Source organism: Ostrea edulis, chromosome 6 (assembly GCF_947568905.1).
Source record: "Ostrea edulis chromosome 6, xbOstEdul1.1, whole genome shotgun sequence".
NCBI classification, from domain to species: Eukaryota; Metazoa; Mollusca; class Bivalvia; order Ostreida; family Ostreidae; genus Ostrea; species Ostrea edulis.
The window spans coordinates 66496459-66524322 of record NC_079169.1 but is presented as its reverse complement, the minus strand read 5'-3'; the positions used below and the strand labels follow the sequence as shown (position 1 = coordinate 66524322).

The 27864-nt window shown below is 34.6% G+C and overlaps 2 protein-coding genes and 1 long non-coding RNA gene across 9 annotated transcripts in view; 1 reads left to right on the top strand and 2 right to left on the bottom strand.

Annotated features, from left to right (window-relative positions):
* The window catches only part of LOC125646979 (uncharacterized), a 16534-nt gene extending 5784 nt beyond the window's left edge, over nucleotides 1-10750 (bottom strand). Inside the window, exons 1-7 of the mRNA XM_048873664.2 lie at nucleotides 10207-10750; nucleotides 7071-7222; nucleotides 5032-5219; nucleotides 4735-4886; nucleotides 3310-3444; nucleotides 2273-2400; nucleotides 1634-1793 (exon numbers count right to left, since the gene is read on the bottom strand). Coding sequence (XP_048729621.2) covers nucleotides 1634-1793; nucleotides 2273-2400; nucleotides 3310-3444; nucleotides 4735-4886; nucleotides 5032-5219; nucleotides 7071-7222; nucleotides 10207-10730 — 1439 coding nt within the window. The 5' untranslated portion in view covers nucleotides 10731-10750. The remainder of the gene's footprint in view (nucleotides 1-1633; nucleotides 1794-2272; nucleotides 2401-3309; nucleotides 3445-4734; nucleotides 4887-5031; nucleotides 5220-7070; nucleotides 7223-10206) is intronic.
* Nucleotides 10751-10973: 223 nt separating this feature from the next.
* Nucleotides 10974-27864, top strand: part of LOC125683137 (serine/arginine repetitive matrix protein 2-like) — a 32424-nt gene continuing 15533 nt past the window's right edge. Inside the window, exons 1-5 of one of the 7 annotated variants that reach the window (XM_048923969.2) lie at nucleotides 10978-11071; nucleotides 17148-17206; nucleotides 23609-23697; nucleotides 24982-25189; nucleotides 27086-27207. The gene's annotated coding sequence lies outside the window, so the exon portion shown is untranslated. Of the gene's footprint in view, nucleotides 11072-12031; nucleotides 12180-17147; nucleotides 17207-23608; nucleotides 23698-24981; nucleotides 25190-26046; nucleotides 26216-27085; nucleotides 27208-27864 lie in introns of those variants that run through there. The other 6 variants (XM_048923968.2, XM_056140506.1, XM_048923970.2 and 3 more) reach the window with 6 other exon arrangements.
* Nucleotides 17473-24104, bottom strand: LOC130046904 (uncharacterized). Its single transcript, XR_008795968.1, has 2 exons — nucleotides 24062-24104; nucleotides 17473-18084 (listed from the first exon to the last, which is right to left on the bottom strand). It is a non-coding gene; the product is annotated as an uncharacterized LOC130046904 (long non-coding RNA).

The following is a 27864-nucleotide window of genomic DNA, read 5'->3' as shown; positions in this document are numbered from 1 at the left end:
GATATTGTCCATTTTTCTGATTTTTTGGTCTGTTTGATCCCTGTCATTGTATATAATGTTGATAGGTTTTGTGTACCTCATATACCATTCCATGGTTTCAGTAAACTGAACTGAATTGATCTCGGAATACAATTCGAGGTAAATCTCCATAAACTCTTGATTGGACCTGGATTATGATATCACATGCAATTACTTAGTGATTAACGTAAGGCATTCATGTCAAATATTTCACAAGGTGAAGTCAATAACATGATGCTACGATACATTGAATTGTTCTACACAACAAGAGGGACAATACATTGTGATGTCACATTATTTACTGCCAGTTTCAGCAGGGTGCATGGAAATTTACGAGGAGCTTGTTCCCTGTTCATTATCTTCACCTTTTGTTAACCAATCAGAACTCATCTTACAAGTAATATGGGCAATAAATACTGTACATTTATTCTTGTGTTACTTTGGACTCTAAAAAGTTTCCTACATAAACTGCCCAGTAAAATACACTTTTCTAGTGTTCCTGTTGGGATAAATGGCACATTTGTAATTAGAATATCTTAATTACTTCCACTGATGATAACTATCATAATGAACAAGGACAACATAGAACAATGCATCACTTTGCAACATGGTGCCATACTCAAAACATTTACTTTTATTACACCACAACATTAGAGTATTGTGACATTGAACTAGAAATCAATAGACATCTCCCTCCCATCTACAATCTCTGTAGCAAATATAAGGCTAAAGGATCACACAATATTCCTTTTATAACATCCATATCATTGTTACAAATGATCAATGACTGTGATATTGGCATATGACCTTTTGACCTAGAAATTCATATAAACCCTACTCTCCTAATGTTTTACCTTATGACCTTATGCAAATCACCTTTGTAGCAAATATGAGACCAAAACTAGTATGTGTTTGTAAAACACTGATGCCCCCAGTTTACAGCATTTTGGTGAATAATTTTCAAAGTAGGTCAGAGGTCAAGGTCAAAAGGTCAATAAATTTGGTACCAATTGAAATGTCTTCTCACAAGAAATGCAGATGCTAAATATGAAAGCAGTGCCTCATGGTTTAAAAGATGGCTTATATTAGACTTTTCTAAAAGTAGGTCAAACGTCAACGTAAAGGTCACCAGGTCAAAGATTTAGTACCAATGCAAAAGTCTTGCCACAAGGAATACACATGCCAAACATGATAGCTGTACCTCTTATGGTGTAAAAGATATGACCAAGGTTAAAGTTTTTTGCCATAGACATACAGATAGACGGATGGATGGAAAGACCAAAAACTAGATGCCCCTGAATCTCTGATTCCAGGGGCTTAAAAACAGGACATAATACCCCATATAAAAGGTTTTATAGGGTGTTTTTCTCTAGCCATGATTTGTAGATCTTTGCTTCAGGTAGTATCAGTCATCATAAGGCTGTGACATACATTCTTTGCATCGTATGAATAAAAGGTCTAAAGATGGGCATATCACATTATGGATTTAAATACATGTAATTGACAACAGCCACAAAGCAATATATCTACAATAACTTATTTCACAGCTCGACTTTGAATAAAATGGTAAATAAATTTATTTATTGCTTAAAAAACACAACCAATGGCTACCCACCTTCTAAAGGGACTAATCCATCTTCCAATCTCCATTCCACAGAGGGGGGATATGGGATCACAGCACACAAACAGACTGATCCCGTGATCCCAGTGCCCACATGTTGTATCCCTGTCACCAGGACAAGAAAGGGACATGTCCAGCTCAAAACCCTGGTACCCTATAAAGCGGGAATTTGAAAGTTGGTACAACATGGCAAGGATTAGATACACACCCAGGTATTCTCCAAAAATATATTTATCGGTTTGCTCAACAAAAGGTTCCTACAGAAATCCTGGTGTTGTGAAAATCAGAAATGTGAAATCTGTAATACATGTCCATTTGATGAAAGAGAATTCTAAATTGACATAAAAGTGAAAATGTTAAAAGTTATTAATAACAATTTTTATATATTCAGCAATAGGTCCAACACTGTAGAATAATTTATTCAACCAGTCAAGGTCTGCACAACAATTTAAAAAAAAATATGCATGAAATTGACATGTACATGAGGTCTTGATTACTTGGTTCAGTTGATGATGATGTAGGATTAAATAACATGAATTTGTCTCCACTATGCAACCTTTCTTTATTGATTCTATGGTAGATCTTTCTCTACATATATATGTTCAATAAAGTTAATAAAATTCTGATTCTAACCTCTTAATTCAGCTGCAGAAATTTTGGCAACAACTCCATCCTTTCCTTGCATAACCTGTTCTTCAAAAACTGGAATGACATGAGCTGGTTTCTGCAGTCTTTGAGTCAAATTTTCTTTGTACTGAAACCTTTACAGTGATATCATATAAAGAAGAAATCTAAGTAAAAAATGAAGGCTGTGTTGAGACTGTAGTCCTACTGGTTAAATCTTGATGATTGGAGAATACATCCATACAGGAAACACCAACACCCCCCCCCCCCCTAAACAAAATAAATATATACTGTATCTGTTTGATCAATAAATATAACATAATATATAATATATAAGAAGAATATCTCAATAAAATAAGTCAAAAACTGATCGAGTGTGGCTTTGAAATAATTTTGCAGGTCAATTATTTTAATACATGTAATAGCAGACATATTGCTCATCAAACGATAAGATTGATTTGATAGAACAATGCATTCTAATATTCTAGACTTCATGACCCAATGAACTGTCAAAAGTTTAACATCAGTCCAAACTGTGGCTCAAATGCAGGACTTTAAATTGGCTTATGACTTTAGGGGTGTTCAATCTGTGGCTCAAATGCGTGATTTAGGGGTGTTCAAACTGTGGCTCAAATGCGTGATTTAGGGGTGTTCAAACTGTGGCTCAAATGCGTGATTTAGGGGTGTTCAAACTGTGACTCAAATTCATGACCTTTCAATTAATCCTTTCTAATTCTAACACCTGAGCTAAAGGTTCTCTTACAGATGAAGACTAGCATTCATCGTACAATTCATTTGAAAATCATCAGGCTTAGAATTTCCAGTTTTAATTTAGAATGAAGTTTGAAAACTGAATCAGTGTAAATTTATGCATAACTGAGCAAACTCACAAAGCCACACAAATGCCACTCTAACTCTGTTGTACAGGATGTTGATACAGCTAGATAAGGTACTGTTTGATTTCTCATCTTTAGAATGATCTATCATTCTCAATATCTTAACTTGAATCCAGATTCATGCCAAATTAAAGAGCAGCATAGAGTTACCACTGTGTTTGCCAGTTGATGAAACTCATTGAGGGATAGAGAAACCATCCAACTTCTTGTAGTTGGCCCTGTGGATTAATGGCTGCAAAAAAACTTGGAGATGGCGTGTTCTGAAATGTGACATTGAACTGGGATCTGAAAATAAAAGTATGAAATCAAAATATGTGCCCTTAAAAACGACAACTCATTAGGGAGTGATGGAACGTGATGATCTATTATGATTAATTAATCTGTTAATGATTATGACGATCTATAATAATTAATTAATCTGTTAATGATTATGATAATCTATTATGATTAATCAATCTGTTAATGATTATGACGATCTATTATAATTAATTAATCTGTTAATGATTATGATAATCTATTATGATTAATCAATCTGTTATTGATTATGATAATCTATTATGATTCATTAATCTGTTAATGATTATGACGATCTATTATAATTCATTAATCTGTTAATGATTATGACGACCTATTTAGATTAACTAATCTGTTAATAATTATGATAATCTATTATAATTCATTAATCTGTTAATGATTATGACGATCTATTATGATTAACTAATCTGTTAATGATTATGGTGATCTATCATTATAATTTTCTCATGAATATCTAAGTATAAAGACAAATAAATGCTGGTCACTGACGGAATTTTACTTTGTTCTATGTAATATACATATATTATTTACATCCACGTTTTCTTCTCGTTTTTTGTTACGAACTGAAACGGAAAGTTATTTTCTCATGAACTTTCAACTTTTGAAACAGGTTATAACCACTAGGTATAAATACACCTGACCTAAAGAGTACAACACTAGTTTATATCAAATGAAATGATTAAAATGTAGACATAAGAAATTATATACTTTGAGTCTCTTCACACAGACATACATTTCATTCAGCATCAACCCGCACCATTTAATATGCTGATGTGAAGAGAAATCTCATATACTTTCAAAAACAGAAAGACATTTCTTAAATAAAGAGACATCATAAACTCATCACTATCAATTCTATTGGACCGTGGATATTGGCCTGGGTAGCTCAGTGGTTAAGACTAGTAATGCAGGGTTCGATTCCCAGTCCAGCCCAAAATTTTCTCCTTTTCTAAATTCCTATACATTCTGTTGACCACCCCTTTACTTGCAGGTGAAAATCCTGCCAAAGACAAAAGAATCTGGGTTGTGTGTCTTCGAGGGCTGAGAGACAATTTAAGGAGGGAAGGAAATGTAATAGTTAGGGCTATATGGACCATGAATATCAGCCTGAGTAGGTCAAAGGTTAGAGCACCTCCATAGTAATGCAGGGGGCCAAGGTTCAAATCCAAGTCAAGCCCAAATTTTTTTCCTTTCTTCTATATTACATTATCATTAGGTAAGTTCAAATTCAGAGTACATGTATCCGGTATTATAACTCACTTGGGGGAGAAGCTGAAGTTTTCAATCATACTGGCCGGGATTTGGAGCGGGGTGTTACACTCGTTGTTGTGGCAGTTCATGTCCTGAGGGGGCTCTGTTTGATTTTGCATGACCAGTACAGCAACTGCTCCTGAGGTTTGCATCATTTGCACCTACAGAAAGTATAATATTGTGAAGTAATTAAAAAATTATCAAATGTAAAATGTACAGTATTAAAATCTATTGTCACATTCTATAAGAAAATTTCCTTCTGGGAGATTTTCAATCAAATATAACTGTGTTAAATTGAAAAAATACCTTCTTAAAATAGGAACATCCTCCACTTGTTATCAGAGCAATTGAACCATTAACAACAGGACTAGATGAACATCCATTAGAGTTTGTGAACACCAGTGGCAAGGTTTTGTTTCCAAACACAGACACGGGACTCAGAAGCCAGTCATAATGAGCATCTAGTCTTTTAAGCACTGCAGGGTAAGCTGAAGCTGTTGAACAGTAATTCATGTGAAGTCAATTTGTTGTCTGTGAATTAATATTCTAGATGAAATGATACAACATTTCATTCAACAAACAATTCATTTTCATTATCCTGTGTAATATTAATTATAGTTTCATTAAAACAGGATCCCAAACCATAATTCCATCCCATTTTAGAACACTTTATTTACAATGTCTATAATGATGGTAAATAATTGGGTTATCTACTAATTAGTGGCAACAAATTAATAGCTTGATGACAAAGGGTTCCAACAATGATGACATACAACTGATAATTTTTTATCACATCCGAATAGCTCATTTGAATGTGTGAGCTGAATAGAAAACACTGAGCAGGCTTTTTTCCTTCTATCCATTTGACCTATGACCTTATGACAGACAAAATCAAAATGAGTCATAGTAACACATGACAGTTTGACCAGAAACCAAACTACCAGTATTAAGTGCATTAAGTTCATTACAATATATGTATCACAGAAACCAAACTACTAGTATTAAGTGCATTAAGTTCATTACAATATATATATCATATAAACCAAACTACTAGTATTAAGTGCATTAAGTTCATTACAATATATGTATCACATAAAACCAAACTACTAGTATTAAGTGCATTAAGTTCATTACAATATATGTATCACATAAAAACAAACTACTAGTATTAAGTGCATTAAGTTCATTACAATATATGTATCACATAAAAACAAACTACTAGTATTAAGTGCATTACAATATATGTATCACATAAACCAAACTACTAGTATTAAGTGCATTACAATATATGTATCACATAAAAACAAACTACTAGTATTAAGTGCATTACAATATATGTATCACATAAAACCAAACTACCAGTATTAAGTGCATTACAATATATGTATCACATAAAAGAAATGGTGAACTCGAAAGAGTCTGAGACTTTTATTTAAATGCATCAATAATACCCAGGGAATGGTCCTTCCTTTGGCAAACAATATTTTATGTGCAGAAAAGTTTGGCCTCTGATCTCTGCGACCTCAAAATCAATAGGAGTCATCTACTCCTTAGAGGGTACCAGTGTACCAAGTTTTATATCAAGCAAGGGTTCTCAAGATATTGAGCAGACTTTCTAATGTTCAGAGTAGTTTGATCCCTGACGTTTGACCTACCATTATACCAAGTTTGATGTTTGTAAAGCGAAGGTTCTCAAGATAGAATGGATAACACTTAGCCTACCAACTGACTGACAGTTGCAAATCAAAATGCCAGTTGCAAATCAAAATGCCCCTCTTTTTCAAAGGGATCAAGGCATAAAATTCATCCTATTTTGTATCAATATGATTTATTTCTTGAATACATGTATTCATGACAAAGAGTTTTTACATAAGTACAATGAATACAATTTACCATATGTAATGTAATTTATTCCCATAATTTTACAATTAAGTCCAAACCAGAGGGGGAAATTTGTATGGAGTTATATCGGAATGGGTAATCTATATTTCAACTTTTGAACATCATAGAAAATTTTCAAATCCCTTATTCCTGTGGAATTTTATATTGCACTTATCACAACTAACTAACAAACTAGTTCAAAAAATACATATTATATCAAACCATGCATCAAGTGCAAGATATTATCAAAAAAAGCATGATTATTGGAGTTTAGGGATTTCAGCTAGGTTCGAATTCCAACCAAAGCCAAACATTTTCTCTTCCATTAAAATGACTGATTTATATGGTTTCCCTAGAGCAGACGTATACATATTGACCGTGTCATTTTTCCACAAAATATTCAAATCATAATGTTAACATTTTGCCCAGAAGTACACAGTTTGATATGGAGAACTTTTCATTACCATCAGATTGGAGTAGAACTTGGTCATATCCACAGTTGTGATCAACACATTCCCATTCTCTAAGTAAAGTGGGTATCCAATTTCCAAGTTTCCAGAGTGGCAGCACAGAAAAGTGAAACTGGCTCATTTTGGTCTTTCTCTCATACTCTAACCTAAATAATTGAAAAACTACAGGTCAGCGGGCCACAACACTCACCTGAACCACCTTGTTCATACAGAAATCTTGCTGGAACACTAATAGTGTCTCAGAATGATTTATAAAAAAAATTTAATTTTAAATCCATACATCACCAAACTAAACTTTAAAATCCTATTATCATGATTATTCTCAAATCCAGGTTAGAATAGATCCTCATTACCCCCTTGCTTGTCGTAAAAGGCGACTAAATGGGGCGGTCCTTCGGATGAGACCGCAAAAACCGAGGTCCCGTGTCACAGCAGGTGTGGCACGATAAAGATCCCTCCCTGCTCATGCAATGGCCATAAGCACCGAGCATAGGCCTAAATTCTGAAGCCCTTCACCGGCAGTGGTGACGTCTCCATATGAGTGAAATATTTTCAACTCTCGAGAGGGATGTTAAACAATATTCAGTCATTCGATCTCAATTGGACCATATACTTTGAAGAAATCAGAATTGACATCTGAATATTTATTTGATAAATTGTACCCTTGCTATTCTTGGGAAGAAATCTTAAAAATATTTTTTACATATAATTCAATGTAAACTCTAAACTGTTGTGTCCTTAGCCTGGCCCATGGGAAACAAACCTGAATGTATACTACTTGGGGTTACTTGTATGTTAGGCCATATCTAAAAATATGTTTGTTTCCCCTCTCCTGAGCCTAAATTTCAGAGGAGGGTCGGTAGGTAGGTAAAAAGATTTTTTTTTGTTTAGCCAGCAGAATTTTATTTAGTAGTATCAGAGCTAAGTTACACATGCGCATATAAATTAGGTGTTTTTCCAGATTGTAATTATATCAAGTTTGGAAACAAGTTTAGATTGAGAACATGTAGATGTAATGCTTTTTATTGACTGTCGAAAATATCACACCCGTCCAAAATATCAACACTTTCCCCAACTGAAGAACACAACATGCACACCCTGATGCCCCAAAGTCTCTTGTCTCCTCGCTCCTCTTGTAGACAATATTTCTCCATCTCGGTCTAGCTAGCAGACCACCTCTATTCGTATTATCTTTTTTATTTTAGATCGAAACCAATAAAGATATAGAAAATTCTGGTCATTATTAAATACTGATCTGTACCTGAAATGACCCTGAAATTTTCCGGAATTTAAAAAAAAAATTGCCAGAATGATGGAATAAAAACTTTTGGGTTGGTGTGACTTTCTCAGACTCGGTCGGGCGAGGGGAAACAAACAACATTTTTATTTTAGCCTTAACTCCACTGAACAAACTAAAGAATTTCCCTTTATATCTCCATGTAAAAACTTTAAGCTTCTGTTGTTGTCCAGTCCTAGCCTGGAGGTCATTGTATGAACAAACGAATTTATTCTAAATGAAGATACCTGCATATCACTTTTACAAATTGTACCCTTGTTGTTCAAAAGGTTTTCAAAGAATTTTCCTACACAATCATATCTAAAACAGTGTACCCCTACTATGACCCCCACCTTTGTGTTGGGACTCAAGGTGTAATTACTAATTTAACAAACTATAATCTTCAATATACAAGAAAGACTGAACACACTCCATTCAATTTTCACTATTCATCATCTTTTGAAAAGGGGCAAAACTCATCATATGAAGAAACTTAAACTTCAATCCCCCATATCCAGTGATGCTTTGTGGAAAGTTTACAAAAACAACTAAGCTTCTATAATGATAACATACATGCACAAATTTTTAATCAAATCAAAAATCTTTATTTAGAGTCAGACATGATATATAACCATATCACTACATGACATTAGCTCTAAAGAGCTATTTACCGACTAGAAAAGCTCACTTTAAAAATCCTTCACAGCATGCCTTGTAAAGTACTTAATAATTTGATTAAATATGAAATCAAAATCCCCAAAGATAATTTATGTTTAAATTTGAAAGTCATAATTTTCTTGTTTTACAAGTTCATATATCATATATGATATAGGGCTGAAACGATACGCCCCCTTCACGATACAATACATATTGCAATGCTTTAATATGCCACCATTCAATATTTTCGATGCTGCAATACATTTTACAGAAAAAAAAACAATATCTTTAAAGCTGTATGGTCCGAATTATAATATTTTTTTCCATCTCGTAAAAACGCTAGTAAATCATCGCACGTATGTAGTTATGAGGCTGTATGACATATCATACATTATTTTCACCTGTTTTAACCAAAATTATTTGATTTTAAATCGATGTTTACAAATAACCGTGTCACTCTGCCATTTCAAGTGACAGTCATGTGACCAGTTCAAACTTTCAGATCATCGGTGGTCTTATCTGTGTAAAGCTGTGTATTTTGTTACAACAGTACTGTGCCATAAGTTCAATAGAAATAAAAATATCAAATAACTCTTAGTAATTCGTTCTTTTATGCTCTTTCAACCTTAAAACTAGACAGTTACGTATGAGTTAATACATCATGTTGGGATTCCCCTGACGTGCATAGGTCTACTTATAGACGTCTAACACTGTATAATTTATGGGATGATTTATATATGTACCACACTATATTTACTTTCTAAATAATATTCTCACTGTTTTCTTTTACATTTATAAAGTAATTAATCTGCTTTAAAGTAATTATGTACAAAGATAATAAATGAACATTGGGTCATTATACAGCTTTAAAGAAAACTTTAATAACAAAGATTCAATCACAACTTTAGGAGCAAATGTTGCCAAACCACCGAACGGTAAGATGCCTGTTGGCTCTGTAGTTTAGACTCAATAGAGGCTAATAACAGTCTGACCGTTACCCGACACCATTTTGTCCCTTGTGCATGTATAAATAATAAGTACAGGTCAAGCCTGATGTATTTTACCGTACACGATTTAAAAAAATATATATATCAAAACCAAAGATTGGGGCAATACATTGAACAGTATCGATATTTTGGTGAATTGTTTCAGCCATAATATAATTACATATGGTCAGGAAATTATTTGTGGAATTACCTGAATATACTTTCTACTAATGTGTTTATCCTGTTATACATCCACTCTGCTCCATAAATTGCATGTGCATTATCGGTATTGGATATGAAAAGATGATGTGTTTTAGTATCATTTTGAATAATTGGCAAAAGAGCCTCATCTGAATTCCATAAACAGTCAAGAAAAGCAGAATTAACAGGGTCGACATAGTGTATCATTATAGATACATTGGTAAGCAGTTTACTGGGAAAGTCAATTTTTCCAGAGAGCGTCCACAAGGTAAAGGAGGGTGCAGAGTCTCCTGGTTTAAGAACCATCACTTCGCCGTCCTTAAGTCTATCACCGTTTCCATTAACATCAAGTTTAGGATTTATAAAGTTACGTACGGAGTTTGAATTAAATTTTGAGTTGTTTTGTTTTGTGTTGGATATGGATATTGAAAATTCCTCAACAACATTGTTTTCGGTCACCAGAAATGGAGTTACATGCAAATATAAACTAGCACACAGCACGGCAAAGCAAATCAGTTTCATGTTTTCTGCCATATTGAAATCATGTGACCTGAAACAAATTACAACGAACCCGATGTAAATTGAATTTAATGAGGACATGGCATTGTAATAATCATGTGTATAAAACTTAATCGTATACATTTTGGTGAAATTGAATATTGATGATATTATGAACCCCTAGTTGGTAAAACAAAATACTTCTTCGTAAACTAACACTAGTCTGGATTAAGACTAACACAGGACATTATAACATTCGGGATCAAAATACGTTGAGAGTTTTAACCAATCAAAATTAAGAAAGCCTAAGGAGATGCCAGTGAATATGGCGACGACACCGAGAGCAATTTGACAGCTTTATTTGTTATTTTATCTGGGTAACTTGCTTTATTTATGAGCTTCTTTATGGTTATAAGAAAATGACTATATTGATTTGTACATAAGAGACTAAATGCAATGGGAAAGTGAAATTTAGAAATGTACCAAAAATTCATGTTGAATCTTGTTTCTACGAGAAATGTAGGACTGCGTTCAAGATCGTGGTGGCTACGTAGTGCTGCATAGCGCTACGAATTTAGGCTAGCCTTATGTGGGGAATAGCAAGCGTTAATGCATGCATTTCGTTCATGAGTTCTTTAAATTGAGAAATATCTTGCCCCACTGAGCATGTTTATAACCATAAGCAATTCAATCAAATGATAAACGGTAATTTAACAGAGATGCCTTCTGTCCTATTTTCTACTTTAACATACATGCATTAAGTAAATGGTCTACTTAAGTAAATGGTTTAAATATTTTACTTAATTGCTTATGTCTATGACTTGAAGACATCCATCACTGCAAGCATTGTAAAACATTGCTTTTAACAGGTTGGGAACACTTCCCCTATTGGCAAGATCTTCTTGCTAAAAATGAAAACGCAATTATCCCTCTTTAGTGAGAAAGTAAACATTAAAGGACACAACGCATGTTTCTAAACTTTTTCATTTTTTCAGCAAAATTAACTCTTTTTATGCCGAAAACTACTTTAAATGTGTTTTAAATGAAATATTTTTCGTAGCTTTCGAGTTTGAAAGCGATGAAATTCAAATCTTGCGATATGCATATTTTTTTCGCTAGTTTACGCGCCATTATGTGTGACGTCATATGCGCCCTCAGGTTTGGAAACATCTATTAGCCATTTCATAAACAGATTAGATTTAATGGACAAAAAACCAATTATCACGTTAACGGCTTGTAAATAATAATACATTAAGATGTTTTGTGCCTTGCTCGGGTGTACTAGTTGTCGATAGAAAGGATTTAGACTGAGTATTTTTCAATTTTTCGAAGGAAGGTACGAGAAAAAAGACGTGGATAATTTTTTTGTTGGAGCAAGAACTTTACCTTAAAAAACACACCCAGTCACCTTTTCAAACGCCGCTTGGACAGAGACCCTGATAAACTGCGAGAAAATGGATATATCGAAGCTATAAGCACTGCATGGTAGGCCTATAGCATACATTCTGTTTTGCTCTTCAAATTCAATACACACTCAGATCAACTGACCTTCACCTTGTAACAACATATATCGACGATACAATGTAACTTCTACCAACTGGTAGATTTACAACAACAAAAATTAAAGATACAAAATAATTGAACTTTTAATTATACAAATAATAGAATATTGTATTTCCTAATTTTAAATTGAATTATAAAATGATTTCCTTATTGAACTCGTAGCATCTTTCAGTGCGTCAGTAGGCTATAACGCCGTGCTCCCACTTCGTACTTCCTAAAGACGTGCAGATCACAATTCAAAAATAGTAATGAGATTGCTTTATCAAAATAAGATGTGATTACCACTTTAAATTTGAATATTTTTATTGATTTGTGTGCGTGTTGTCTTTTTCTTTCTTTCCGAAATGCACACGTGACAATAGCTTGGCATAGGGCCTAGTTGTCAACAATTTAACGCATCATAATTTGTCTAATCCAAAAACAAATAATGATTGCACTGTTTATTTTAGAAAAACAGCGCCAATTACAAATGTACAAAGGAATAACATCCCCAAACAGTTTGTAGACAGCGGCCCGTATTTAACATTATTTACTCACAATATTGCCAATTTCATACACGCTTTACTCGCTATATTTGGATATTTACATCGTTATATGTGTGTACTGGTGGCGAACACATATAAAACTCGGACAATTTGTCAACATCGATTTAAATGTTGCCCATGGTAAATAAATTAGGCCCCTGAAAGTTGAATTTTTAATAATATTTCGCAGTACTTTCACAATCCGAAGGGCGTGTGTGACGTCACTGTACCACGTGACTACCTACCTAATTAACTTGACTTTTTGAAATCGGGGCTTAGATTTAAGTCTGTATTGTGGTTAATTATCGCAAAATTTCGGCGAAGACAGAATGCATGTAATATTGTATACTTTGAAAACATGAGATGTGTCCTTTAACATATGTTTTGGTCTTTATTGAAAATAATGGCAAATTCCGTGTAATGCTAAATAAGAGCGACACACACTCAACATGACACAAACTGTCTCTATAAAATTTACAACACAGTCAAAGAAATTTAATATCAATGTTGCTGCATGAGAGGGAAGGGAGCTAAAATTCAATGCACATCGTGAGTGTTTTTGTTTTGATTAATATACTTGCAGAAGTATCGGACATTTTAGCGGTTTTTCTTCTTTTCACGTGAAACACGAAGATATATACTCCACATGTCCTTTTCTTGGTTGTACGGGATAATTTACTATCACTAGAGAGGGATAATCATGTTTTTGCGAGAATATCTCGCTATATGGGAAGTGTTCCCAACCTGTTTAAACACCACCATTTTGATTTCATCTGCACCGTTGTTCCACCAGTTCCAGATTCACTTCTTCAATGAGAGGATTTTGTTATTCTCCCAGAAAGACCTGCCAATTAATTGTGTCCAAACTTTTCCCATCTTTACATTTCCATATAAAGAATATATTTACAAGTAGACTTGAAGTTCTGTACTACTTTATGTGTTTTGAGGAGCGTGGCAACTATTTCAGTGTTTGCTGCAGAAATTTAGAAATGATGGGACAATTCCCCCCTTGTTATAAGATGTTTGGGGGTTTGTATAATTTGGTGGATGGGAGTGCAAAATAGCAATTAAAATAGCAATTCCAATACCCACTAGGCTTTTAACATTCATAATTCTTTAAGCTACTATCATAATTACAATTAATCATTCTGGTCACCTATATATTAAAAGAATAAAGAAAGCATTCTGATTCATTTTAAAAACAGATTCTATAACTCCTATTAAAATGCTATTTGATACTTGATATGCATAATAATTAAATTCGTCATTATTAGCTCACCTGAGTTTTTCTGATCAAAATTTGTCCATTGTCTGTCGTTGTTGTTGTAAACTTTTCACAATTTTATCTTCTTCAGAACCACTTGGTCAATTCCAACCAAATTTGGCACAGAGTATCCTTGGGTAAAGGGGATTAAAGTTTATTCAAATGAAGGGCCATGCCCCCTTCAAATGGGAGATAATCACAAAAATGCAAAATTAGGGTAGGGTGATTTAAAAATCTTCTCAAGAACCACTGAGCCAGAAGAGCTGAGATTTACCTGAAAGCTTCCTGACATAGTGCAGATTGAAGTTTATTAAATCATGGTCCCCAGTGGTAGGTTGGGGCCACAATAGGGGATCAAAGTTTTACATGGAAATATACAGGGAACATCTTTAAAAATGTTCTTCTTAAGAACCACTGAGTCATAAGAGCTAAGATTTACTTAAAAGCTTCCTGGCATAGTGCAAATTCAAGTTTGTTAAAATCATCCCCCCCCCCCCCCTTTACATGGGAATAAATAGAGAAAATCTTTAAAAATCTTCTTTTCAAGAACCAATGGGCCAGAAGAGCTGACATTTATATGAAAGCTTCCTGACATTGTGCAGATTCAAGTTTGTTCAAATCATGGCCTCAGGGAGTAGGTTGGGGCTACATTAGGGGATCAAAGTTATACATAGAAATATATAGTGAAAATCTTTAAAAATCTTCTTCTCAAGAACCATTGGTCCAAAGAAGTTGACATTTACATGAAAGCTTTCTGACATATTGCAGATTCAAGTGTGTAAAAATCATGGCCTCCAGGGGTAGGTTGGGGCCACAGTAAGATATAGGCCAAGGTGACTCAGATGAGTGATGTGGCCCATGGGCCTCTTGTTTTTGGATAGTTTCATAACTTGTGAAAATTGATCATCTATGAGGGTAACCAAGATGAAAGTGGACTTATATTGTAGATTGCCTAAAATGGCTGGTTTGTTAGCCCAGAAAAATAATTTATTAGATACAAAGCAAATGTTTATTAATTTTATGAAGTTCCAGGTTTCTGCCTTGCTTTTTTGCCATATTTGTATAATTTTCCACCCTTTCAAATCAAAAGTTTTTACTATGTATATATTTCCAACACGGTAAACATAAAAATAAAATAAACTAGTTCTAATTGTAACGGGGACCGTTACATATGTTCCCCAAACCTCCCCCAATTAAAAAGCGATGTCCTCGTGAATCTATAGCAAAAAATCATTTTATTTTAGCCTTTAATTACATGTAGTACGTTCAGTATGGTCATTTCAGTACCAAAAAATGAAAGAAAGCGTTATACACGCACACGCGTGTATGATTCCGAATTTTGGTTGATGTCGTTCAACAGGCATGTGTATCATATACCCACAGTGTGAATTTCATAACGTTTCCACCAAATATAAGGAAGTTATAGCGATTTTAAAATCGTCCAATCAGAATTCAGCACACGTGCATGCACGTGCTGAGCAGTAATTCTAACCACAGCAATTTGTAAGGAGTACCAAGACACATCTAAACCATTAATATCAATAGAATTTGATGAAAAACAAAAACGTTATTGTCCTTTAAAAACTGAACATTTGAAAAACGTTTCACGCGCATGCGCGTGTTAGTTGGCCTTTTTTATTACACCAATATATAGATACACGTATTGTCTACGTATGCTGTGAATATCATCTCATTCGCTTCGTAAATAAGATAGTTACAGACGTTTTAGTACTATCCAATCAAAATGAAGCGCACGTGCATGCGCGTGCAAATTGGTAATTTTGACCATGAAAATCAGTTAAGGGTCTCAATATCTACCTATGATATGAATATCAAGCCATTTCAATGAACAACAAAAAAGTTAGACTGATTCCAAAGTTAGTGTACAAATTTTGTAATGCACGCGCATGCGTGCGCGTGAAGACAAAATAACTATCATTTTTCATATCTACAAATGATATACTATCATCCTATTCAGGTTTCATATCGATCCCTTTAATATTCTGATTTTCCATTTTTTGTACCAAAATTGCAGTGCGCGTGCGCGCGCGTGCATGCACGTGCAGACAAAATGACTATCACTATGCACATCTACAAACGCTATACTATTATCCTGGAAAGTTTCATATCGATCCCTTTTGTAGTTTTTGAGAACACTACCGGACAAAAAAGTACCGGAGAAAAAGAATAATAAAAATAATAATAATAATAAGAAACAGAGTAAAAACAATATGTTCCCAAACTTTGTTTGGGGAACATAATAAGGACATGCAGCGATTTTTTTTCTTATATAACTGGTACCGATAAACGGTACCATTCCCAGTGCCAAAACCCATTGATTTTTCCCAATTTTGAGATTAAAAATTCCCAACTTACTTTCCGAAAAATAGACCACTGACATCGTAATTTACTTAGTCTGAAACGTTGTACAAGTTAACTAAAATGTTCACTTCCCGTATTAAATCGAAAGTACAGATCATGGCAGTGCGTGTGTTTTGTAGAGCTGCAGCGATTCTAAAACAATCTTACAACGATTCCTTATGTCTCACAACAGCAAATATTACCGTAAAAAGTTTGTAAAGAGATGAATAGTTCTTGTTTTGTTCTCTTTTTTTCTTTTCTTTTAGTTAAAATCATTTGTTGAAACATTTGTAGAAAAGTCTCAATTTGTTCGATTTTGACGCTATTTTTCCCAATCGAATGGGTACCAGTACCAGTGGGTAGAAAAAAATCGCTGACATGTATTTATATCTGCTCTCATCCAAAATTGCAGTCAGTTGGTCCCATAAAATAGTTTATCTAAAAATGTTGGTCTTGTTATTTTCTGTCTCTTTGTCTGTTTCAAAAAATGTATCTTTTCTTACCCCTTATTGAATCTAACAGTCTCTGTCAATTTTCATCTATATATAGTGCTATTAATTAAGTGCTTAAAAGATTTCTTTATTGCTTGGTGAAATTCAAATCTATAGGTACTAAGATTCTAAATATTGTATTGGTAATTGTACGTGGGAACACAACAGTATTGATTTAACATGATGATGATCTTTGTGTCAGTAAAGATGAAATTTAATGATGATTAAATGCATTACATTTTCATTTTAGATCAAGAGCTCACTTCCTTGAAAATGCTGGTTGCTTCCTGAAGAATTAACGATGTAAAGGTAAGTTCATGGTTGTATAGAATCTACTTATTCCGACAGAGTTTGTAGGTTTGAAAAACATAGTCCAAATGAAAAGAAAGTATTAGTAGTCTGAATTTAAATCTAACTTCATATGAATAATACTGGGTGGTAAACGTAACCTTGTCTACATTATAAAGTCCCAAGTAATGTGAAAATATTATAAATGAAGTTCAAAGAAGTTTAGTATTTAGTAGTTTTCATGAAATCAAATTTTGATCAAAATAGAAATTCTAAAAAATATGCTGTTGCTGATGGGGGAAAAACCCCAAACTATAATGTATTGTATTAAAAGAAACACATTTTGAACTGCAATTCGAATTGAATGTAATAAACTGTTTCAACCCTAGTACTTGGATACTAAGCTATTTTTACATTAATCTTCAGATCTACAAAGCATATAATTTATCTTGATTTACTACCAAACTTTGTTGAAGGAGCAGTATGTTTACTCGCATCTGGAAGATGTATATGGTTGAAGAGTTCTAAATATAGTTGTTGTAATGTCAGTTTAAGACGTCCCATTTCTCAAGTGGATGGCAACGAAATTTCGTACAATATATGCTGGTGGTCAAGCTAGTTTTAACAGTCAGTAAAAAACAACAATTATAACACATATACGCTTTATTAATATATTCATTTCAATCATTTGTGTAAAGTAATAAACATCCCAAAACTGAAAATCAAAAGACTGGCTCATCATCTCAATGAGTTTCTAAATGGTTAGCTATCATTTGAAGTGATTGTGAAGCCCCTATCATCATTCCGTAATCCTGACACTTTAGAAATCCCGGATTTGGTCTGAAGGTTGCCTATGACGGGGTTCCTAATAAATATCATATCTCCTAGATCAAAGTCACCTGTAAAATCAAGTTTTATATATCTGAGCTATAACTTGTTAATGAAGAGACATTTGAAAACACATTCTTGGCACAAAGGATGCTTCTGACCAGAGGTCATGTCGTGACATTGAACTCATGTAATTTGAATTGAATCAAAGTCACTTGTTGAAAATGCGCGAGAAGTTATAAGTAAAACGAAACTAACACGATTTAACTTTTTTTAATACACACAATGTAACAGTTTGTGATATTGGGAATTTCTAGATAAGTAAATTGGGGGTTTTCCCAAATGGGAAGGGTCTGTTTATCAGATTGACGGTCCTGAACCCACAGGTGATAGAGAGAGGAGTGAACCTACAGGTGATAGAGAGAGGAATGAACTTACAGGTGATAGAGAGAGGAGTGAACCTACAGGTGATAGAGAGAGGAATGAACATACAGGTGATAGAGGAGTGAACATACAGGTGATAGAGAGGGAGGAACCTACAGGTGATAGAGAGAGGAGTGAACCTACAGGTGATAGAGAGGGAGGAACCTACAGGTGATAGAGAGAGGAATGAACCGACAGGTGATAGAGAGAGGAATGAACATACAGGTGATAGAGAGGGAGGAACCTACAGGTGATAGAGAGAGGAATGAACATACAGGTGATAGAGAGGGAGGAACCTACAGGTGATAGAGAGAGGAGTGAACCTACAGGTGATAGAGAGAGGAGTGAACCTACAGGTGATAGAGAGAGGAATGAACATACAGGTGATCGAGAGGGAGGAACCTACAGGTGATAGAGAGAGGAGTGAACCTACAGGTGATAGAGAGAGAGGGGGGAACCTACAGGTGATAGAGAGAGAGGGGGGAACCTACAGGTGATAGAGAGAGGAATGAACATACAGGTGATAGAGAGAGAGAGGGGAACCTACAGGTGATAGAGAGAGGAATGAACCGACAGGTGATAGAGAGAGGAATGAACCGACAGGTGATAGAGAGAGAGAGGGGAACCTACAGGTGATAGAGAGAGGAATGAACATACAGGTGATAGAGAGAGGAATGAACATACAGGTGATAGAGAGGGAGGAACCTACAGGTGATAGAGAGAGGAGTGAACCTACAGGTGATAGAGAGGGAGGAACCTACAGGTGATAGAGAGAGGAGTGAACCTACAGGTGATAGAGAGAGGAATGAACATACAGGTGATAGAGAGAGGAGTGAACTTACAGGTGATAGAGAGAGGAGTGAACCTACAGGTGATAGAGAGGGAGGAACCTACAGGTGATAGAGAGAGGAATGAACCGACAGGTGATAGAGAGAGGAATGAACCGACAGGTGATAGAGAGGAACCTACAGGTGATAGAGAGAGGAATGAACTTACAGGTGATAGAGAGGGAGGAACCTACAGGTGATAGAGAGAGGAACCTAGAGAGAGGAATGAACATACAGGTGATAGAGAGAGGAATGAAGAGTAATCAACCATGGGTATCTAACGATGACCAGTCTATGGTGACTAAATAATGGTACTAGCTTACTGGCTTCAGTGATGAAATCTTCATAGAGCACTTGGCGAACAAAATTTCCTCTAGAGGGTGACAATGTTGCTTATAACTTTGTACCTGAAAACAGAATCAGTAATTTGCTGAAATCAAATGACTTGTTTTGGTTTAACATATACACTCTGAATTGTGTTTGACTCAAACGAAATAAAAGAAAGCAAGAGTACGATGGTGCATAATGTTGTATGAGGTCACTAGGAAGAGGTTGTGGCTGGGAAAGAATCCTTGACTCGCCTTTGACAACAAGAGGCATTCTCTACCTAGAGTTACGTGCGCTACTCGCACTATACCACTGTCAACGCTCAATTTACAGCTATAATGTTACGAACTCCTATGTTAGAGTCGCGAATGACAAGAACATGAGCTAGTTCTTAGATCACACTACTTGCAGTTCTTGCACCTCGAACCCGTTCTCGTGATGCGTACTCGGAGTTCGGAATCGGCAAGAATTTGTGCTCGTTTGAAGAACGGCGGTCTCAACAATGCAGGTAATCGACCATAAGTTCAAACATCTAAGAGACTCGGACAAATCTTGCTAAAATCATTGATTTCCGGATTTTCACTAGTCCGTACGGACTGGTGATATAGAGAGTTTACTAGTCCGACACGTTTTTTACTAGTCTCGGACTTACGGACATGAGGTAATTTCGAACCCTGCATCCGTTAAAAAGATACTGCATTGGATCCCCCCCCCCCCCCCCCTATACAGTCAAACCTGTATTAAGAGACCGTCCAACGGAGAATGGGAAAAGGGTCACATATGACAGGTGGTCTCTTAATACAGGTTGTCTATTGTCCGCAGTTAATGGATAAAATTTCGCAAATAATTTGTACAATGGAGAAAATGACTACATGTATTTGGAATTTATCATTAAGAATATCAAGTATGGTTTTAATAGTTGTAAAATAAAATTACTAATACACTGTAGTTAAAAATCTAGAATACAATGGGTTGTATCATAATTTTTTATTCATCAAAAATTACATTTAATCTATTTAAGAATGATAAACTTTGCATGCATTTCATATTACACATTTACATGAGATTTAAAAATTATTTATGAACTGCATGTAAATTTTCTAAAACTTATAAACACTTTGTTGTAAAGGGTATTTATGTATAGCCTACTTGTACAGTGTAACTAAAAAATGCAATGCGTGTGGTAAGAAAGCAAATGGTGAAGTGTTGCGTCTCCTTTTGTACAATACATGCTGGAAAAATGTTATTCAATTTGAGAAACATTAAATAAATCACAATATCCATTGTACGTGCACAGCAAATTTTTTAAGCTTAGAACTAATGCAGACAATTTTATTGAACTCGGACGTATCAAATACTCGGGACATGTCGAAGTGAGCCACTAGTTCCGGTCATTATTCTGGAAACATCGAGTATCTCATGCAGGAAAACTGCGAATATTCCGTTTAAAATTTCAGTCCTAAGCACAATATTTACCTGATTTATATCGCAATCGGGTAATTTTTTTTACTCTGTTGAACATAATGGTATGACAAGTGGTAGATTTTCATTTCCGATCTAGCCTACTCGGCACTTCTTAAAGTTTGTCGAAATTCACACCTTCAAATACACCGGCCTTGATTCCCTGATCCTTGATTTTTTTAAATAAACAACAACTCGTGTTTTATTAATTAACCACACATGACACTGCATGTTGACAGCTTGGGTATAATAATTTATTCAGAGGGCCGACTAAACAAGATCATCACCAAACTGTGCGTATTAAAACGAAAGTGTTAGGGGCGATAATTCCCAGAATAGTCGTGCGTTTGAAAACGAAAGTGTTAGGGGCGATAATTCCCAGAATAGTCGGCTCAACCGAAATTGAAAGTAGTAATCACGTTGTAATCGAAAAATGTACAGTCGTTAAATAGAGGTAAAATTTCATGAAAATACACGAAAAGGTTGTAAAAATCATGGTCGTTGGTCGCGTCAGACAGGTGGTCGGTTAATACAGGTACAATATATAGAGTAACGTCTTGGGGGGAACTTTTTATGGTCACATACGACAGTGAGTTGCTAAATACAGTGGGTCGCTATGGCAGTTTTGACTGTATATTTGTTTACTTATTATGTAAATGAGGTGACTCTTTTGTTATGAATATTTATGTAAAAATTTTAGGATTGTAAGAATCTTTTGTTCAAATAATTATTGAATGTAATTATGTGCAGGTATTTAAGAATAACAGAATACATTTAATAGTAAGTAATGTGTGAAACTATGACAGTTTTATAAATATAAAAATTCCATATTCTATTGCTTATTGTATATATGAGAAAGAAAAGGTAACAACTCATGCTACAGCCGAGTTAAAAAAAAGAACAATACCTGTCTGCCTCATCAAAATTTTAAATTTTTGGCCTGAGAAACTATTAATTTTTTTTTTTGGCCGTAAGGGCACAATTGCACTGTTACATTGACATAGGCCAAGGCGGAGCAAACTTACATGTGCAGTTTAACCTAAACTACTTTTGATATTACAATTGGTTTGAGAGATTCCATAACTAATTTACACAAACTGATGGTTTTCTATTTCTTTTTGCCCACAAGATTGAATCAGTTCACCTTCAGTGTTTTGAACATGCACACGCCCATTACAAGTTTTGTATTTGTGCAGTAGAATTTATGATTGAATACTGTATAATTCACTTAAAATAGGGGGGGTGGGGTGGAGAGGGGATACAGATTTATTGAAATGTTACTAAGAATACAAGTCAACCTATCAAGGACTTGAACCCATTAACAGCCTTATGCTGGTGTACTAGCCAGATAGACAGCAATTGTTACATAGACCAGGAATACATGAATTATATCTGTACAGAACACTTCTCTGTTTCAGTGTCAGTAATCTGTTGTAAACCAAAAATTCTGTAAATAGCTATACACACACTACTCGGTTCATAATTTCAGGATATTAGAAAATAAATGCTTCACATTGATTTATAGGAATAGTTTGTACAGTTATCGTAGTTATGTTGATATTTATGCACATGAAAACACAAGTCAGATTAACTTTTATTCATAAGAGTTTATTTGTATTAATAAAGGTTACTGTTATTATCTGTTGATCAAATTAATGCGTATTGATTGGGCTTATGGAACATACTATAATCATACTTGTGTTATTCTACTTGTAAATTACATTATAACTCCATATTAATTAAACATGAATTCAGCTAATGACATCATAGTACTATAAACTATTTCAGGGGACAACTCACTTCATCATTTGTGTTTGCAGAAATTTGCATAAAATTATCAGAACTCATTCATTTGGGCATGGGATTTTCATATGGCTGGGAATAGTTTGTGGTTATTAAGATAATTGTCCATATTGCAATAGATTAATTTGTCTGTGTGTAGTCGTGTCGGGAGGGAATCATGCAATATATAATAAAGTGGTTGCATTTGTCCTGTTCATTGTAAAATCGTAGTACTTTTTCCAAATGTTAACTACATGTATTTTATGTCATACATTCTATTAGTACCACAGCAAGGAATTTAGAATGAATATAGGAAAATTGGAAGATAGCTTAATATGTTCTTGTATCTAAAGGTCCTAAGAACTTTATATGTGTAAGAGAATGTATATATTGTGTTAGAGAATGTATATATTGTGTTAGGGAATGTAATGTTCCTGTTAATGACCCAGTTGTTTATGAGATTATCACAAGATATAATACAGTTTAGGTGCTCAGGTACATGGTTTACAATCTAGTTTAAACCTATGTTAGACAGGAAACACAGTAAAGCAAAATGTCCTGTTAAATTCAGCTGCACAAGGAAGTTAGGCAGGAAGCTTTACCTACAAACACATTTTGTAAACAAGACAACATTATAGATATTTCTTTGTACACCCATTGCCTTTGTGAAATTTGAATATATCCTCTGTTTTGAGTATTCCCTGGTTAGGTGTAAATGAATGAATATTAATAAGTCGAGGCTTTTGGAATTGTACAACAGAACATTTCTTTACAGATGAAGATAGATTTGAAATAAGTTCTCATGTGTCGGGGATTTATAAAGACCAGAACTCTGAAAAAAAGACAGATTTGAGAGGAATTCAGGTAATATTGGCATGTTAGCTTCGATTAAGGTTATGTCATCCTCTAGTGATGAAGTTAAATGTCATTTGTGATGTACCTGCATATAATGGTACCTACAGTGATCAAAGATAGCTTAATTAGACTAGCTTGTCACAAAGCATGCAGAAAGAGATCTTGGTGCATCATAACATTTTATGAGAGTAGTGTTTAATGAACTGAAAGTGATCTTTTTTAGATAAGAGCATAAAGTGAACTTGAGAAAATATTGCACTTTCTCCTTAATTACAGTTTGGTATGACTTTTAAAGGCAAATTTTACAAACTTGAGGTGAACTAAAATATACCAGATATGTATGGACATTGTAGTAAGAAGCTTTATTACTTACATGGATAAATTTGTTTGTGTAACAAGGGATCGTATTAATCTTCTGTTGTACATTTCATAAGATAATCATTACAAAATCAACGAAGTATTTTTGTTTACACAATCAGCGATCGAGGCTCGTCGACTGCCTCTATTCAGACATCTTACTTTTACCGCATTTCCATTGGATCACAATCCCGTTGAATAAAAACGTAAAATATAAAAATTAATTTCTTTAAAACTTGTCTATCAAACGTTACGAAATTCGAACCTGATGTGTAGTTTGCCACTACTACTGATACACTCTGACCTAATACACAAAACTACTAACATGTATGTGCCTATCAGTTCTAGGACAATTTTTTTTTATCAATAAAAGAGTTTATTATAACATCATACAGTTTAAGATACGACTCCTCTCTGTACTGAACTACAGTGTGTGTTATATGTAGGGCTAGTTATTGGACCTGTACAAAACATAAATAGGAAATAACAAAATTTCTGTAATAAACTGATGTTCAAAGGAGTGATTGTATCGGTCACAAGTATACAAAATGACAAGTGTAATGTGCTTTCATTTCCAGAATCAGTTATACTGTCTGTGATGCTTTGTCAGTTTTAATTGTGTAAAAAAAATCTCTTTATGTGACTGTATTAGATTAGAAGGGGATTTTTACACATCAGTTTGTCCTTTGATACCTTTATGTAGTAATAAGTAAAACTTTATATTCCAAAAAGAACATAAATTTCAGTTATAGGCTTTGTATGAAGATTATCCTTGCAATGTCATTATAATAAGGTTGTACTGTAGATACAATATGCCTAAATGCAAGATCTAGGTCATTTTTATCCTAGTCCGAAATAAAGCGCATGTAGAAATGTAGAGTTGCAAGGCAATTGTATGAAATGATAAAACATTGCATTATGTACGTTTGTCTACAGAGTCATTGCTGGTGATGTGGTGGATTGGGTGCTCGCTTTGCAACCGAGGGGAAACCTAAGACATATATAACATTTAGTAGTAGTAACTTTTCCTCTGCCAATAACCATGCAACATTAGTAGTGAAAACCTTTTGGATGTGACCTTAAAAACGGAGGTCCCGTGTCGCAGTAGACATTGGCATGTTAAAAAACCCTGACTGCTACAACCGTAAGCACTTCACATATACATCAAAATTTGTGGCACTTCATCAGAAATTGACGACATCTTTGTATGAGTGGAAATTATCAAATAAGATGCAAAACAACATACTAACCAACAGTCATTAGATCTTTGTGAAAATAGAATTTATAGAAAATAAAAAATCTTAGATCCTTGCATAATGATGGTGCATGCAATGTCAGTTTCAAAAAAGCAGTGTGATGAGATCTATACCTTTAAAGGTCAATATGTGTTGAAAATTTCTGTACAAAACCAAAAGCAGCAAGATTCCGACTAATTGAATGGTTTAGTGTTATGGTCTGTTGGTACTATGTTATCCATTTCATTTACCAGTACATGTGCATTAATAATGCATGTGAAATGTTAGGAGTGGTATTGAATCTGAAACATAACACCTCACAGTATAGATGCAAATCAAGCCTCCATTGCAAGTCATTAAATATGTACAGTGTTGTCAGAGGTTGAAGGGGGGAAATTATTATTTTGTAAATCAATAGTATTGATTTAGGTTCGTTATTTCATGCATTGTGTTTGGACAGCACAGAAATATGGGATAGCACATGATGGTATTGTCTATTTCCATGCTTGGGTGAGTCTTGATTGAACTATGAGGATATTTGGACTTTCTATTAGTGAATTGACTTTTTAGGGGCTACAAGTGAATGAAAATTGGGATTTGAAAATGTGATAAACACCTGTTTGGGAAGAAGCAAGTAATAATATTAGGGGATCCCATCACTAATTGGCTTGGCAGACCTTGTGTGTATTTGTTACCTGCCTGGGTGTGTGTTTAATTAAATATTATTTATGACAGCATTAATTAGACAGTATAATACAAGTACATGGAAAGGTAAACTTGCAATATTCAGCTGGTAGTTTGTTGTCAGTATGCCAAGCAGACATAGGGTATAAGGAGATAACCTTGATGGCAAGTGTATGTAGACATTTTCTATAATCCAGCAGGATGTGTCCGTGTATGTGGGACTTGTTAGAGTCTGTCATGTGGCCGATGTGGTAAGTCAGGGCAACTGTAAATAGCATGGAGATTGAAAAGAGGTAAACTGAACATTGTCTCCATTTTGAGCAAGAACAACAGTGAACGCTTTTGTCCATGTATATTTGAACACTGGCAAACTATATTTTCTGAGTGCATTATTCTAGAGTTATTGAAGAAAGCAGTATTTTACGGTATGGACAGAAATGCCTTTCAGGCTGATACTTGTAACAGGATGATATTTATTTTGAAGTTTTCCCCCAGAGGTGATATAACTGTACAAGGCACAATAGAGAAGTTAATTTTTTGCCTTAAGTTTGAAAAGTAAACATATTTTGTATGTTGGAGCAGACAGATAGGACCTGAATAAAGTAAATAGATGTCCTCTTTGTCCATAGAATATTGTCTCTGTTATCCTACCCTGCAATCAGGAAAAGGATTTGCCAGCCTCTTCCTTCCACTAGAAATGGCTACAGGGAACTATTATGACATAGATATATCCTGTTCCAAAGCTCTACCATTAATGTATTGTAAACAATGGTATATTAATGATACACACTTAAAAAAAATTGACACTCAGTGCCAGTTTATAAACTGTGATCTCAGACAGTTTCCCACTGTGATGAGCTGAACGTTACAGTTTTACCCTGTGATGTGCTGAATATTACAGGATCATGATACAGGAGCATCTCGATAAAGTTTCAGTCTTTTTTTCCCCCCTCTTGCATGGGAAAGTATAAAATCAATCGGGGGTTGGAGCTATACTTCTGACTCAATTGCAGTCAATCAGAGAACCTTCATATCGAGTGAAGAATGTATGATTAGTGCATGGACATTAGATGAATGGACATTTCATTGTGGCGTGTTTTTTTCTCTCCATTTTGCGACAGGTGTTGATACCCTGCACCCAAAAAGGCCATAAAGTGTTCAACTCGGGGAAAAAAACAGTGGATCTTGACTTGCACATAATCGTGGTGGTATTGATGCCAGCCATTTATTTTCAAATTACCAGGTACTGTACAACATATGTTTCATGTTAATATTTGTCTGTCCAGTGTGTGACTGAAGTGAGATACTTGTAAAAATAATAATTACCTTGTGTTGTGTTTGATTAGATTTTTTTTCCGTATGAAAAGGAAATAACAAAAACATTAAAAAAAAATTTGCTACATTGCTATTAAGAATATTGTAGGTAGGTAAGTACATGTTTTAACATACTGGTTGGGATAAATTTTTGATGTACAGAACCATGATTAATATTTTGTAAAAACTACAGATCTGGATGAACAAGCTAGCACAGGCACTGTTTGAATTGAAATTGAGATGGGAAGTTTGTTAATCCTTTTAATGAATCCATTATTGAGGGGCCTCAGGGCTGGCAGGGTGTATTCCCAGTGAAATTGGTTGAAAATGAAGACATGTATCAAAGATGATATGATGTGTAAAAGAAATGAACGTAGAGAATTTGATGTGTGCTTAGGTAGAAGAATGAAAGAGACTCAGACTATTTCAGTTATTAATAAGTAAATTATTTCCTGGGAAATTGCTTTTCCAGCTGTGCCTTAGGTTGTGAACAGTTGCTAGCTCTCTGTGGGTATTTGTTGAACAGATAACATTCAATATTGATATTGTGTTGGTAGGTACACATTTTCTTTACCTGTCAAATGTT